Below are 16,082 nucleotides of genomic sequence, written 5' to 3'. Positions count from 1 at the left end.
CTCTATTTACAGATTAAACCTGCTTAAAAGTGCCTGTAGATACTGTGGTTGCCTTTCTAATCAGTAGTAAAGTACATTAACATACAGAGATGTAGCATACCTGTGTCTACATGCAGCGACACCAGTGTTCACTACTGATTTGACCAGTTACATCACCCTTTTAAATTCTTATATAACACTAGCCACTGTCTCAGGTAGATTGACAATGAATATCAGATTAAGCTCTTTTGCCATCTCCTATCCATTTATAGGAGTTATTAGATTTTCAAACTATAAAATTAAGGCTACTTAAGGCACAGATGCATCCAAATTCAGCTGAGATCACGTACTTTCCAAAAATCAGTGCTACCCGAGTTTTACAAGAAAGAAGAAAGGTAATATGTTGAATTGAATAGCTTCTAGATGGTACCTGTGGTGCTGTAACTTTGGCTGTAAGACTTCCAGCCTGTACATCTATAAGCCATGCATATTCTAAAGTATCACTTCCAAGAGGCAGACCTTCCGCTGAAAACATCGCATGAGCACGCAACTGCAGACCTGACAGGCTGATATGGCCCTCTCGAAGAACTTCATCCACTGCAGGTCGCTGTTAAGGACAAGCAAGTTTAAGTTAATATTTACAAAGAATACATTAATACAAAGTGCAAAAACTGTGTAACCAGAGAGAGTTGATTACACATTCACCTTCACCTCTTAAATCCTGTTGACTTCTGTAAAGCTGGACAGTTTCAAGACTTCTCAGCATTACCCACACAACAACATTTATGCAAATCTTAGAATTTGTTGTGAAAGAAGTTTACCTAACCTAAGTTTGTTTTAATTTTTAGCAACCATCATCAACAACCTCCCCTTACTGAAATCCACAGCGACCTCTAGACACCATCTGTTAGATATTACAGCAATAAAATATAACGAATGAATTGAAAAACATGCTTAACAATGGAGTGATCAAAAGCTTAAAAACCATGACTTACGAAAGTCTGCTACTATCAGAAAGTTGACACATTATATAAAAATAAAATGATTGTAATACTTTTCAAAAGAATATTACTCCAACAGCCAGAGAAATAAATTAAAAGATACATATACCAGCACAGCCATACACCAGAAGTTTGTGACTGCATGGAGCTAAGCTGTGGATTAAAGCCAGGAAGTAAACAGCTAAACTTCTCTTTCATTCAGTTTTTCCAACTTGTTATCTTGCCTGGTTTGGTTTTCACTGTCAGCAAACCCTCTGGAGTTGCTTAATTAAGTAAAAACAATACCCCACTCTTTTGATATTACCAGTGACATATGTCTTAATTCAGAAGCTATTTCAGAACAACATAAATGGGAAGCATAAAGCAATGATACTTGCCCAACTAGGCAGAGCAACAATTCCTGTTCTCTATATATTACTACTGTAAACTTCTCACTTTAAGATTGAACTGGGAACTAGCAAACAGCATTTTTGAGATACGCACTGTGAGTAAAGGGTGAATTTATTAAAACACAAAATATTATTGTTTCCAACATTAAATGGAAACAATTAATACCAATCAAACACGAGGTAATAGTAACACACATAACTGATCAAAACTTTCTTCACAGTATTTTTAAAAACATGCTACTCTGCATTTTTATTATTTCTACCAAAAGAAATTCCCAGGCAGAAGTTTTATTTGTCTGAATCAAAATAAATCCAACCAGACAGAGCATATAAAACCTAAGGCAAGATATATAACCACAGCATTACTAAGTCTAAACTGCAAGAATACTGAAGAAAAATCATGCAATAAGTCATGACTGGGAAATCAAATAACAATAATAAAAAAAAGTTTTGCCTGCAACCTCATTTCTGCTTCCTTATACATATTAACTGCAATACAACAATTAAGTTACAGTTTTGAAAAACATTTAAGGGTCTCATTCAGTGCACAAAACCAACTGTATTCTTAAATAAGCAGCTATTCAAATGCTTGGATAGCATAAAGAAACAAACCAAAAAATACAAAAAACTTCAAGCAGATCTGGATCCAGCAGATCCAGTTCCAACGTAACTGGAAATTCAGAAGATGCAGTTTTTCATTATATAAAGGTTTGTATGTTCAAGCTGTAACCGTCATCAGTGTCAACTGCACCTTCTGATAACTTCATTTAGTTGAAAAACAAGCCCTACAATCCAGATACTTATCTCTTGACAAAAGCTATGAAGAAAACAGAATTTTGTCTGTCACCTTGCTGTCAGTACTTCCAATTTCTGCAGCTATCTCAAAAGCCAACTCTATTAATCCCATATAGATTATGCATCTGCAATTCCTGTGACGTCACACCATCACTTTCTTCAGACTCCTGCTGAAGACAACTGCAGTGTTGCAACAAAAAAACAAGATGTGTAGATTCTACATTCTCATTGAGAATTTCTTCTTCACTAATCAGAGGTCGACAGAATAACATCTCAAAAACATAAGGGCTAATGTGGAACTTCTTAAGATCATAGAATGAAGGAGGTTGGAAAAGGCCTTTAAGATCATCAAGTCCAACCGTTCCCCACCACTGCCAAGTCCATCACAAAATCATGTCACTAAGGGCCTTCTCTACACAGTTTGTGAACACTCCATGGACAGTGACTCCACCACTTCCCTGGGCAGCATTTCCACTCACCCTGTCTCACCTCACAACAAGAAATTGTTTCTAATCTCTGTCATGTAACTTTTTGCCATCAAGAAAGTTCATTGCTGCCTTCTGATTCGTTTATTTGTTAGTCTACAGTCAGTGGTTATACTAAAGGTATTCTGTGCTTGTGGCACAAATTTGGAAAGACTAAACAAGCATGAACCATATCTTTTATTAGCTTACTGACATAAGAGTAAAAAAAAATAGGGTGACATACATCTTCATCCATATACAGTATTCCAGTTTTCAAATGCTGTAATGTGCGTAAGAAAAATAATTTCATGAAGGCCATCAGCAGCAATGTATTTCAGGACACAGCAATTGAAAACAATATGGTCTGTAAGGAACAGTAAGTATCATTGCTTTTAATGAAACTAATACGTGCACAAACAAAAACAAATTCAATTTTAAGATCATGTCAACTTCCACAACAGAGACACACACTCAAACATGTAAAACCAACTTACTACCTGATAGTTGTCATTTAGAAACAAATTCACTGGAGATAGCACAAGTTGAAGCATTGTTTCCCTAAATCCCTTCTTCATCTCAAAACACAGCCTTTCCAAGAAAGCTGTAGGGCACTCAGGACCATCTGGACTGCAATGCTAAAATAAAAATTAAAAACATCTTTTTCAGAAACTGAAAACTCACAACATGACTGAAATTTTAAGATTAGAAGCAAACCTGTGAGCAGGAAGCATACTAATTCTCCTCCGAGTGGATACTTCAAAAGAAGGATGTGCAACTTCAAAAGCCTTTCAACAATTTCATAACCAGCAATTCAAACCCATTTGGGCAAACCCAACTTTTTTATCTGGGTTCTTACTCCCAGGGATCCCTCAGAATGCAGGTGCACAGAGCAGAATGCACCATTAGGAGACAGTCTTGCTAATTAGTACATAAATCATACTGGCCCATCAAAAATATCATACCAATCAAGTTCACTGAATAAAAATCATGTTAAAAATTATCCAGTTCTGCCTCCCAGAAAAGCAAAGTAAATTATATCTCAAATTGATTCAGATAACCACAGTTTTACTAGAAAGTATACACACACTTTGGTAGGCACCACCCTAACTTCATGTTCCAGGGAGTTAAATTTAACTCTGGGTTATAAAACTAGAGGGAAAAAAAAAAAACAAAAAACACCCAAAAAAAACTATGAATGAAATTATTTGAATACTCTAAAGTACTTACCACTGGTAGTCGCCCATGTACTTTGTACAAATTCACAAGCACAGTGATATCCCATGGGCGTAAAGTAAGTGGGTGAACTGGCTTGACTGAACTTTCATTTTCTTTTTTGTCATTCTCAACTCCAACAGCTGTCCATCCAGAGCTCGAAGACGTTGACAGTGACAAAACAGGGCTTGAAATAACTTCTTCAAAATCAGTGTACATGTCATCTTCTCCAAAATAATTTTCCTAGGAAAAAGAACCATTATGACCATATGGAAAACAAAGCAAAAACATATAGGCAATGTAATGAAATACAAATCCAATCTTTTTCTGTTAGTCCTCCCTAAAATAAGCAGCATAGCTACAACCTATAACTGAGGAAACATACATACTTACATTTTTAAAATACATACTTATTAAACATACGTATATTAACGAAAAATCATTACCTTAAATAAGCCTCTCAGTAGTTCTCAAAGTACTGATATTCTATGTGCATGCAATACCAGTAACTATTCTGAAATACTACTACTGACATTTTAAAACAGATTTTGTGCTTTTAAAGATAGAGAACTTTGAGAGCAATAAGACAAAATACATCCTGCAGGATGCTACTTTCATCCAACCTTCTGAAATCAGCAGGTTTCAAAGTCTTAAACATGCTCACAAAATACTAGTTTATAAACATTTCTCTCCTTGGGTCTAAAACTCACCTGGTTTCTAAGCTAATCCCCTGCAATTAGCTAAGACCAAAGTAACAAAGTAACTTTGCCAAATTCTACTGGGAAACAGAAAATCCATTGATAATTGAAAAAACAAACAAACAAACAAAATAATCAACTTCCTAATTTAAGTGCATCAGAAACACATTTCTGGTAATTTGTCACCTCCTCACTGCCTAGGGAAAAAAAAAAAAAAAACAGAAAAAAAAAATACACCAAAAAAAATAAACACCCCCCCCCACACACACACACAAAAAAAAAACCAACACAAAACAAAAACAAAAAAAAAATAAAACAAAGGAGTGTCTCTCAAGAAGAATTTCCTGAATGATGCAGGTTATCTTTTCTTGTTAATTCAGTAGGTAGGAAGTGCTGGGGACTAAACATTCTATGAAGCAAAATCCTTTCTGACCAAAGAGAAACACAGACACAAATGCTGCTACTTCATTCATTTTTAGAAAGTAATTCAGTTCCTCAGCCTCTCATGTTGACAGAAATATTCCAACTACTACAAGCTCCACTGGTGATTTGTGAGATGCAAATAAGTGAGTACTAGACAGAACATTAAACTGAAACAGATTCGAATCTTACGAATTTTCTTGCTCTCCTCCTTCCTTTTTCTGTGCCTTATTTGTTTTCTAAATCTTCTCAGCTCTTTTGCAAGTACAAGTCTGCAGCACAAGCAAGCAAATAGGAAGTGTACAAGGAAAAATAAGCAACTGCGAGTACCCATGTCCTTGAAAAAGGTCTGTGGAAACGGGAGGTTCATTATCTCCCTGGGAATAATGACTCCTGTGGACATATAATTATACCATCTAGTACTGAGTCTCTGAAGTATTTTTAGTGTTACTGCGTATGAATTAAGCATTGCTCTACGGCCAAAATCAAAAAAACCCCAGAAGTTAAGCAAAGCTAATTTGCTCTGCTTTTCAGCAAAGAGAAAAGGTTATAATACAGACTTTGTAATATTTTTCATAAGGCAGACCCAGCAGAGGGTGCTAAGAATTTCAGTAACTAACTCCTGGTACCTTCTCGTGGGGAGGAAAGGACCTACAAATCATTCATGCCCATCCAGTAAGCCCTTCAGTCAGAAACAAGTGTTACACTGAAAAACTACACAACAGAAGGCTTAACAAAACTGCATGAATGAAGCAATTCTAGGAATCAATCCTTCATGTATTAAAAAAAATCAATTAAAATTAGCTGAAAACAACTATTCAACCTCAAGTCAGGAAAACAAGCATAAAAAAACCACCCTTAGAAATCCATCAGAGATGCTGTCAGCATAACTGGGCAAAAAGATGAACACACACACACACACACAGAGTCACAGAAATAGTTAAAAGTACAATAAATGCACATTTTAAAAAAATGAGCTATTTACCTAAAATTTCTCCTGAGATTTAGAAGATAAAAGCTAGATTTAAGCTGAGAAATCCTCATCTCAAAAAACTAAATCATAGAATCAAGGGATCTAACATAGCACTCTTTACATATACCTCCAGATGCAAAGTGCAATGAAGAAGCGCTGCTGTGCTTGGAAAGACAAAACTATCTCATGACTTTATGGACTCCAAAAGAGGAGCTCAATAAACTAGTCAAACATGCATACATTTCCTCAGGAGTAGAGGAAATTAAGTCTTCCAGATGCAATACTGACCTAATCTTAATCCTATTATTTTAGTGGCAACATGAAGAAATAATGAGCATATTTGCAAGCCCTATACTCTGTAAAGACTTAGTATTTTCTGCTATTCATTGCTTACACCCAATACCTTATATAAATTCATAATGACTGTTTCGGTATGAGTCCTGACACTAATCACCTGTCTCAGAATATTCCTAGTTCTCTGACTCAAACTGAAAGCCTCCAGAAACATTACTTTAGCCTAGACCTGTATAGGCCAAAACAGACCTTTAAAACAAACAAAAACTCCCCTAAAACCCATCAGAGAAAAAAACCCAAAACAAACAACCAAAACCCATCCACATGACTGTTAGTCAAACAGAAGCAGTATGCTCAGTCGATTCTGCTTTTGTCTCAACAAGGCAGGGTGAGGGACTTGGGAAGAAACTAAACTGTTTTCAGCCACCCAACAATGGAAGAAGACATAACCTAAGCAATATGCACAAACATTTTAAAGCATAATAGACTAACATGAAGAAAAGGATGAAAAACTCTTCTTCAATATTGACTGAAGTAGCTTTTAAAATGTATGCTATTCTCATATTCTTCTCTCTTCCCCTCCACAATCCTGTTTCCAGAAATATCACAGAATCTAATTTAGCAAAACCAAAACCAATTAGGACACTCTGCAGAACTTAAAATGCCCTAAAAGCATGGGTTTTGATAGATATTTGCATAAAAGTGGTTGTAAAAAAGAACCCAATTAGTATTATTAGAGCTGATATTATTTTATTTTTTTTTTGCTACTTCAAAAGTCAAAGAAAAAATTTTCCACACATGAAGTCCAGAAACACTTTCTTCGACAGGAAAATTATGGTGATATGGGTCTACATATATACATATTGGAAATCCTCATAAGCCTGTGCCAGCAGAATTCATCGCAGCTATGCCACATCACCAACCAAAGTCATTCCAATAGTACTTATAAGAACTTTTCAGCTAAATCCATGAATTCCGAGGAATTATTTATTTCCCTTTCCTACACATGGCCCTTCATAAATTTGGTAAGTCCCTTTCCTATGCTTACCTTTATGGACAGAAAGGCTTTGAGCAGAGGTCCATATAGAGTTATCTGGGAATCTGCAGAGAGTTCCAGTTCCACATGAAGCTTATCCGGAGGCAGCTCTGAGGGGTCAAGGGGAACACGGGTGGAAGCTGTGGGAGATGAAATCACACTGTCGGCTGTTTTCTGTGACGGCCTTAGCACAGATAACATTGTTTCTTCCATTTCTGACACTTTGGAGCAAAATAAAGAAGAAAACAAATTTTGATTACAAGTTAGACTTCCAATGAACAGAATTCTGCAAATAGGAATATGTATTAAATATGCAACTTTTTGCAGATAATTTATATAATTTATATAATTATAATTATGTTTTATTATAATATAATTATGTTAATAAGTTTATGCTACACAAGTGGCTTCTCACATCTAGTAACTATGGGACAGCAGGAAAATACAGAATATTTTAGTCAATGTTAATTACGCAAGAGAAAAACAATCCTTCAAGTTCCAAAAAAGCGTTCAATTTATTTATCTTGCTCTTCAAGTTAAACAAAGACATGCTTTCATTACAGTGCAGTAGATTTCCCACAACCACACAGCTACTGCAGAATAAACAAAAGTGAATAAACAGGAAAATTACCAAAGTTTTATTAAAAACCTATTCTGAACCAATAGCTCTGTGGGCCAAAACTTCCTCTCAAAGAATTCAATTATTCTAGGCACAAAACAGTTTGCAAATTCAAATCTTATTTCCTATCTTTTCTTTCTATTTGGAGTTAGGGAGAAGAAAGCATTTTGTCTTTTTTTAAGTGAGGAAAGGTGTCAAGATGAAAGTGCTTTGGGGATGTGAAGTGATTGCTGGGAAGAACTCTACGGGTAAACCATAGAAAATTGATGCTCTACATGGAGTAAGATTTCAGGTGCCGGTTTAACTGAAAGAACTGACACATAAGAAATACAGTGAATACACACCTGTAGCCAGAAAATCTTCAAGGCTTTAATTTATTATTGCCTACAATGCTTGCTCTATGCTTGCATTATGCTGTGTTATAAATTAGCTAAATGCTGCAGTGAGATGACAACTTTTTTGTAAGCTGCATTTCATGTAATGCAACATATTGGTTTCTGAGAGCCTTAAAGAGTTCCAACAATTGACTTACAATAAAATAAAGATGTTTCTAATGTAACAAACACATTCTATCAGCATCACAGATTAGAAGTGATCTGGACTGTGCTGTATTACTCATTGAAGGAAGCCACAGACAAAATTACCTGTCCGAGTAAAAACTTTGAAAAGCAGGTTCAATTGCCACAATTACTAGCACATGTTTTCAAATTTGAAGTAGGCACAATTGACATAAGCTGATAGAGTCTCACAAGAGCACTTAATGAACATCTGCAAGATGAATTTCACTTTTTCTGCTTCGTCCTCTAAAATTTCAGTTCTTTTAGATTTGAATAGTTGGAACTAAAAACCTAAAACAGCTACTCAGCATGTCTTCTAACACCTGCTGATTGAGGCCCATCCAAATTAGTCCTCATTATTCTTCTAATACCTCTCCTTCATCATTTCTGCTTTTAGCATCTCAACCTGAAAGACTTTAATGTAATCCCCATAACTTCCTGCATACTTCCTTCTGCATAAAAAGTAACTTAACATTTATCTCTGCATTTAAGTATTTTATAACTTTTTCTTCAAGCACATACTTACAGAATATTTCATACTTAGGAAAGTTGTTCAGACACTTATATTTAACTATTCTTATGAAGAAATTATTGATAGACTGACCAGTCTAACACTTGCATCAGATGGCCATGCTTCACTTCAACAGTGCTAGCTACAACAAAATCTCAGAGTTTCATATCCATAAAGGAAAGACCATGTTGTTATATCTCATATATAGTGTATTTAAATATTTAAATCATAAGAGAACATCACAACATCCAAAGGAAAAAAGCTTAGAAAGGCTAAGGAATAAGATACTGCCAAAAATACTGTACTTCATATTTAATATACCGAGTGATAGGTTATATTATGCAACAACCCATTTATGAGATCCACTTTGTTAAGGACAAGGTGAAGTCAACTACAGAGAGTATCCTCTTTTTACACAGGGAACTGGGACATGTTCTGAAAATCTGCATCATGAGGTGTTGTCAGTTTTTAAATCAAACCTGGTGCACTCTACAGATTGTAACTGTCCGGTGTGACATGTAGTATTACTTCAGTTCAAAATTAATTTCTGCAAATTTAAGCAGTTTGATCCAACAAAATCACAAGTGTTTCCAAAATGAAACATGCTAACAAGAAAAGAGTAGTGGCACTTACAGGATTGCTTTAACTGCTCATCTGCCTTCTGAGGATAAATTGGGTGCCATGAGTAGTCAATTGTAAACAGAACACTCGGGACTGTCCAGCATTCGACCCATCCAGCCCTTTCAAAAAGAAACAGCACACTTATTTGAAGGACAACAGTTGCATTAAATAGCTTTCACAAATATAGGAGCTTGCTTTCATTACAAACTAAATAAGGAAATATGAAAAGCCAATATAAATACATAAACAAACATCACAATAAAACTCACTCTTCTTGAGTAATGTTCCTCCATTTGGGTTTGTCTGTTTTTTGACCACTTTGACATTCAGCAGAAATGCAAGATTCAGGACTTATTTTATTAGGCTGACAATCTTTCACCAACATAAAAAGGGAATATTTACTAGGATGACAATCTGGTAGATACAAATGAAGATCAACATCTTCTCCCTAAAAATCAAACATTAGTAACAAAAAGGTTAATTTACATTCACTTTATGCATAATGCTCATGGTGTTTGCATGTTCATATGCACCATCATCTTCACTTTACAGGCAAAATGAGGCAAGAAATCTCAATTTTGACATGTGATTGCTGACCATAGCTCCCACACAACTTAGCAATCTGTTAAACAAAGGGGCATGGCTTTTACTGATGCCTGTTATTACGTTGTTCAAGCCATACCGCAAAAGTTAAGTGACGAGCCAAGGCTGCCCTACAAACCAACTAAACCATACTTAAAAAACAAAATTAAATAGATAAAACACTGATTTCTTTGCTATCAAATTATAAAAAATTACCAACATCACCACCAACTAGTTTTTTATTTTCAGTAGCAGTAGACTGCTTCTGTTTCAGTGAAGTGGTAGAGTCTCTCAAAGAATTAGCTGCATCTGTTACAAACAGTTTATCATCATCACTTATTCTACAGAAATTCTTAAGAATCTGGAAAATGGCTTTCCAAAAAGGTTGAGGGTACCCAATCCAGTATTTGATTTTTAGCTTTGAACATACAGTAGATTTTCACATTTTCTAAATAAATGGGAACAGACTTCCAAGTGATAAGCACATACACAGATACACATAGTCTAAGTAAATATAGTAAATATGCATACTGTGTGTACATATGTATGAAGCATATGTGTGCATATATATATTTAAAATATATTTTTATTTGTGTGTGTATAATATATATATGTGTATATATAATTAAACTAGCCTATGATTGGATACTTCATATAAGCAATTGAAACCATTTACCTCCAGTTACTTCAAGAAAAATTCTATGAGCCGGAGGTGAAAAAGACTGATTTCCTTTCATGAAAGAGTTTATTCAAAATCTGCTGACTGAAGAAGTTATGGAAACTATCTCGCATTTCTAAGACAAAAGGGGCAAGGAGTGGAAGAACTTACCCTTAAAGAGAATCTAGTACTGCATGTGGTTGGAACAAAGTCCGTGAAAGGCAGAGAGAAAACGATGTTCAATGTTTCTCCACAAGCTGCTAGATAAACTGAGACAAGAGGAAAAAACAAAAAAAAAATCTGTAAAAATTACTCCCTATTTTGTTCATTTAAATTATCAAACATACAGGTAAAAATAATGAAAATATATTCAAGAACTCAAGACAAAGGAAATTGCCATTTTAACTACTGTGTATTCAGAGTACATCATACTAAGTTATCCTGAAAGTGATTACACCCTACAGCTTGTCCTCTGTACAAAGGCACTGTACCTGGCACAATGAAACCGTAACCAGACAATAAAAACAACTGAACTATTATCTTATGAATGACTCTAATGCTTCACACACTGGTTTTAAGACAAAAAAAAAAAACCAACAAAAAAGCCCACCACACTGAAAGTTCCTCAGGGTTGATGAAGTAGTGAGCCTTACTTTAAACTAGAACTCAACTTTCTGATTTTTTAATTCACTGTCCTCTTTCTACGCTGAAATTGTAAGACTCTACTACAGTGCAGACCACGGAGATACATATAAAGCAACGTGCACATTAATCAAAGGTTTGGCTTTCTGAAATGTACCCCTTAGATTTGCCTAGAATTAGCAGCCTTATCTCCTATTCTGAAATGAACAGAAAACAAACATTTCTAGTTGCATGGAGTTCAAATGGTATTTTTCCGACCTTACCTAAAAATTTATTCTCAAGTTCATGTTTTCTCTTAGCCTACTGAATATCTGTCAAGATCTCAGAGATGCTCTCTGCAAACTCTTGTACTAAACCTTAGACTCAAAAGGTCTTGAAAAATGAATGCTAAAACATGATATAGAATTGCACTGTCCCCCAAAAAAACATGCACATTTGCACAAAGCAAGTTAGAATTTAAAACAGTTTTAGGATGGTTTATGCGCATCAACAATAGCAAAATGGTTTATCACTGAAGACACATTTTTCTAGTAAAATTCTGTAATTACTGTACTCTCCTATTTTGAGTGTATTTTTTGCAGTTTGCACTCTTCTTCCCAATCAAAAAGTGTTCTCACCATTCTCTTGTTGTTTGGTGGAACAGTCAATCCAGTTGTGTTGATTTGCTGCCCAGATCATTTCAAATTGATGAAACATGACTTTGAAGTTCCACATATAAGGAACGAATGAAAAGATATCAGGTGCGCTATCGCTGGACCAGTCTTGGATCAAATCTAAACTCATGTAAAGTAATAAAAGACACGTCAGAAGCAATCAAGTGAGAGATTTCTTCTTTTATGTTTTTGGCTTTTCATAAATTGCCTATCTTAGTCGCTTGCTCCTCAACAGAAAAAGGAAAATGAAAACAATACACAGCATGCATTTCTCAGGCAGATATTCCACAAATACTTGCTGTGAGTCCATCTCCCATTTCTCACCTGCTTTTTCAGTTGTAAAGCCATAGGTTTAATGAAGTTTTCATGTCTAGTTTTGCTCAGTAGCAATGTTACACACTGACCTAAAAGCACTGGACTACCAACTGCTTTCTTCTGGTTTTCCATTCAGGTACTCTGAATGTATACATTAGTAATACATTCTAGTTCTGCAAAACAGTGTTGTTGCAGAAGTTACTGTTTGCTTTGAATGGATAGGTAGACTACGCTGTGTACTGTAACACTATATAGATAATGGCTCCAGCCTCATCAGGAGGATAACTTTATTAGCATGGCACTATGCCTGCACTAATTAACCCTTACTCCCAGCAGGACTAATTAGCCCAAGCAGTGCCACACTGGTGGGGCTATATATTCTTTCTACTACTGTAGATGAAACCTTCAGCAACAGTTTGGTGATGCAGTATCACATTGTACTGCCTTGTGCACACATATTCTTCCTCACAGCCAAAATCCTAAGGAGCAAATTACTTTCTCTCATCATCTGTCAACCACAGAGACATGACCTAAAGCTTAAGTAGCTGAAAATCAGTCAGTCAAAGAGAAATTTCAGAGAATTCAACATCCTAGGTGACAAATACTAAACAAGTCAATAGATCTGATAGAAAAAAAATAATCTGAAATTTAAAATCACTTAACATAACTGTAGATCAAATTTAGTTTAGATGTTAGAAAATTAAATCATTTGGTATCTCTACTCAAATATAAGAATATCGTGTACTAAGACACTTACAGGAAACAGAAAGCATCAGAATCTTTGTCCTCAAAAATAATTACTTGTGCTAAATACCTGAAATCAGAGTACCTGACCTTGTACACCTTTGCAAAATTTGAAAAGAAATTCTAAAGAAAGAATATTTAATTTGATATGTATTTTATTTAGTAAAGTAGTTACCTGTAAAGAAGCTTTTCTGAGCAAAGATAAAATGGTAGGTTGCTTTATAAACCTCAAGTTCGCATTGCCATGTCTGTGGCATGTTCCATATCCGGGGGTAGCTGGCATTAATATGAAACTGTGAACAAGATATTGAAGCATCAGAATTACAATTAAAGCATACAATCCTTGACCCTGTAGCTCAGCAGTTTTCACATATGTACTCTGCTGAATAATTAAAACTGTTTTCCTGCTGGGATGAACAGAAGGCCTCTCAAGTTCTTTAATAATTTAATCTCTCTTCCTGTGCTTGAAGGTCAAGCATTAGTGTATTAATTTATCTGGAAAGGTATATTATGAAATTCTGATACATCTGTTGCAGTCATACCATGCAATTTATAAACCTAAGGTTTCATTAAAAGCCTCACTGTTCACAATACATTACAGATAAAATCCCTCAGAATATAGTATTTTTCAACCACTGATAAAATGCTCACATTTAACATTAAAAACATCACTAATAAAAAACAGTGACAAAGGTAATCTACAAAATTGCAGTACTGCAGAAGTATGCGAACAAAAGAATAATGCAGTATTAAATCTGTCTCAACCAGTTTAAGCACTCTGAAGTATTTTTAAGTAGTTATGCATTCAAATTCTGTAGCACAGCTAGCGAGTGTAGTAATTTATTAAGGTAAAGCCTATAAGACATGGCTACTTAATTAATGAGGCAAGACTTGTAAGTGGTACTCCAATCCCTCCACTGCTTTCACAACACACATAAATTATGTTAAGTCACTGAAAGTTACACAAGTGCGTAGTCATGTGTACATATGTTTCTTACATAGTAAGGTTTTGCAAAATACGTTCAAAAGGCATATTTCTGTACCATTTAAGAATCTAAAGAACTGCTCCACAGACAAATAAATGTGTTCTTTTATTAAAAATCCTCTAGAGACTGAAGCTTTGTGCTTATTAACACAAACTTACAGCTAGCATTTCAGCTTCTAAGAGAGTCCGGTACTGCATACTGCTAGTGGCGTCAACATGTAGAAGCTGCCCTTTAATTGTAGGTGAATAGCCTAGCACGCAGAAGATATAAAACATAGTCATTCACACATAAGAGCTATACAAATATTTACATAATTCTCACCAGCAATTTCACCATTCCACTAACAATCAATAATAGAAATTGGTACTATAATAATTCTACCATCTACTGTTTGTCAACAAAAAACCTAACATGTTCTGCCTTCACATAGCAGAGGTGACAGAATTCTTCTTTCTGGGTCTGGAAATGCTCGGTTTCTGGAGATCTTGGTTTAAGTTACAGAACAAAACTCAAAATGCCAGAAGGAATCAAGAGAACAAACAATTCAGCAAAGGTCTTCAAACCAGCCAACAAGACGAGTAAATACAGGTAACAAACATATAACTTTACATTGATCTCCACCTTGGATTTTAGAATTAATTTTGTTTAAATTAACTACTACTATTTTTCAGAACATATCTCAGCATGATTCAACTACTACACTAATCCTACTGAAGAAGTCTTCCTGCTTTGAGCCGACAAAGTCATCCGCTTCAACAGATCACAGAATCACAGAAACCCAAGGGTTGGAAGGGACCTCAAAAGATCACCTAGTCCAACCCCCCTGCAAGAGCAGGGTAATCTAGAGTACATCACACAGGAACTTGTCCAGCCGGGCCTTGAATATCTCCAACGTAGGAGACTCCACAACCCCCCTGGGCAACCTGTTCCAGTGCTCTGTCACTCTCACAGTAAAGACGTTTTTCCTGATGTTCACATGGAACCTCTTATGCTCCAGTTTACACCCATTACCCCTTGCCCTATCACTGGACATCACTGAGAAAAGCCTAGCTCCATCATCCTGACACTCACCCTTTACATATTTGTAAACATTGATGAGGTCACCCCTCAGTCTCCTCTTCTCCAAGCTAAAGAGACCCAGCTCCCTCAGCCTCTCCTCATAAGGGAGATGTTCCACTCCCTTAATCATCTTTGCGGCTCTGCGCTGGACTCTTTCAAGCAATTCCCTGTCCTTCTTGAACTGAGGGGCCCAGAGCTGGACACAATATTCCAGATGAGGCCTCACCAAGGCAGAGTAGAGGAGGAGGAGAACCTCTCCTGACCTACTAACCACACCCTTTCTAATGCACCCTAGGATGCCATTGGCCTCCTTGGCCACAAGGGCACATTGCTGGCTCATGGTCATCCTCCTATCCACCAGGACCCCCAGGGCCCTTTCCCCTTCACTACTTTCCAGCAGGTCAACCCCCAATCTGTACTGGTACATGGGGTTGTTCCTCCCCAGATGCAAGACTCTACACTTGCCCTTGTTGAATTTCATCAGGTTTCTCCCCGCCCAACTCTCCAGCCTGTCCAGGTCTCGCTGAATGGCAACACAGCCTTCTGGTGTGTCAGCCACTCCTCCCAGTTTAGTGTCATCAGCGAACTTGCTGAGGGTACATTCAGTTCCCTCATCCAGGTCGTTGATGAAAATATTAAACAGCACTGGTCCCAGCACCGACCCCTGAGGGACTCCACTAGTCACAGACCTCCAGCTAGATTCTGCCCCATTGACCACAACTCTCTGCCTTCTTCCTTTCAACCAGTTCTTGATCCACCTCACTACCTGATCATCAAGCCCACACTTCCTTAGCTTATCTATGAGAATGCTGTGGGAGACAGTATCAGATGCCTTACTGAAATCAAGAAAAACCACATTTACCGCTCTACCATC

At 36.3% G+C, this 16,082-nt stretch overlaps 1 protein-coding gene across 18 annotated transcripts in view; it reads right to left on the bottom strand.

Annotated features, from left to right (window-relative positions):
• Positions 1-16,082, bottom strand: part of BLTP1 (bridge-like lipid transfer protein family member 1) — a 116,399-nt gene that overhangs the window by 71,934 nt on the left and 28,383 nt on the right. For 16 of the 18 annotated variants that reach the window (XR_013958351.1, XR_013958352.1, XM_080632924.1 and 13 more), the window contains 10 exons: positions 14,308-14,399; positions 13,339-13,456; positions 12,069-12,224; positions 10,981-11,078; positions 9,839-10,017; positions 9,582-9,688; positions 7,274-7,482; positions 3,856-4,083; positions 3,123-3,263; positions 410-586 (listed from right to left, as the gene is read on the bottom strand). Coding sequence is in view for 16 of the 18 variants with exons in the window: in XM_080632924.1 (XP_080489050.1) it covers positions 410-586; positions 3,123-3,263; positions 3,856-4,083; positions 7,274-7,482; positions 9,582-9,688; positions 9,839-10,017; positions 10,981-11,078; positions 12,069-12,224; positions 13,339-13,456; positions 14,308-14,399 (1,505 nt within the window). In the remaining 2 variants the exon portion in view is untranslated. The remainder of the gene's footprint in view (positions 1-409; positions 587-3,122; positions 3,264-3,855; positions 4,084-7,273; positions 7,483-9,581; positions 9,689-9,838; positions 10,018-10,980; positions 11,079-12,068; positions 12,225-13,338; positions 13,457-14,307; positions 14,400-16,082) is intronic. The other 2 variants (XM_080632926.1, XM_080632925.1) reach the window with 1 other exon arrangement.

This window comes from Psittacula echo (assembly GCF_963264785.1).
Source record: "Psittacula echo genome assembly, chromosome: 1".
Lineage (NCBI taxonomy): Eukaryota > Metazoa > Chordata > Aves > Psittaciformes > Psittacidae > Psittacula > Psittacula echo.
The sequence above is the reverse complement of the archived record's forward strand: the minus strand, read 5'-3'. Positions and strand labels throughout refer to the sequence as shown.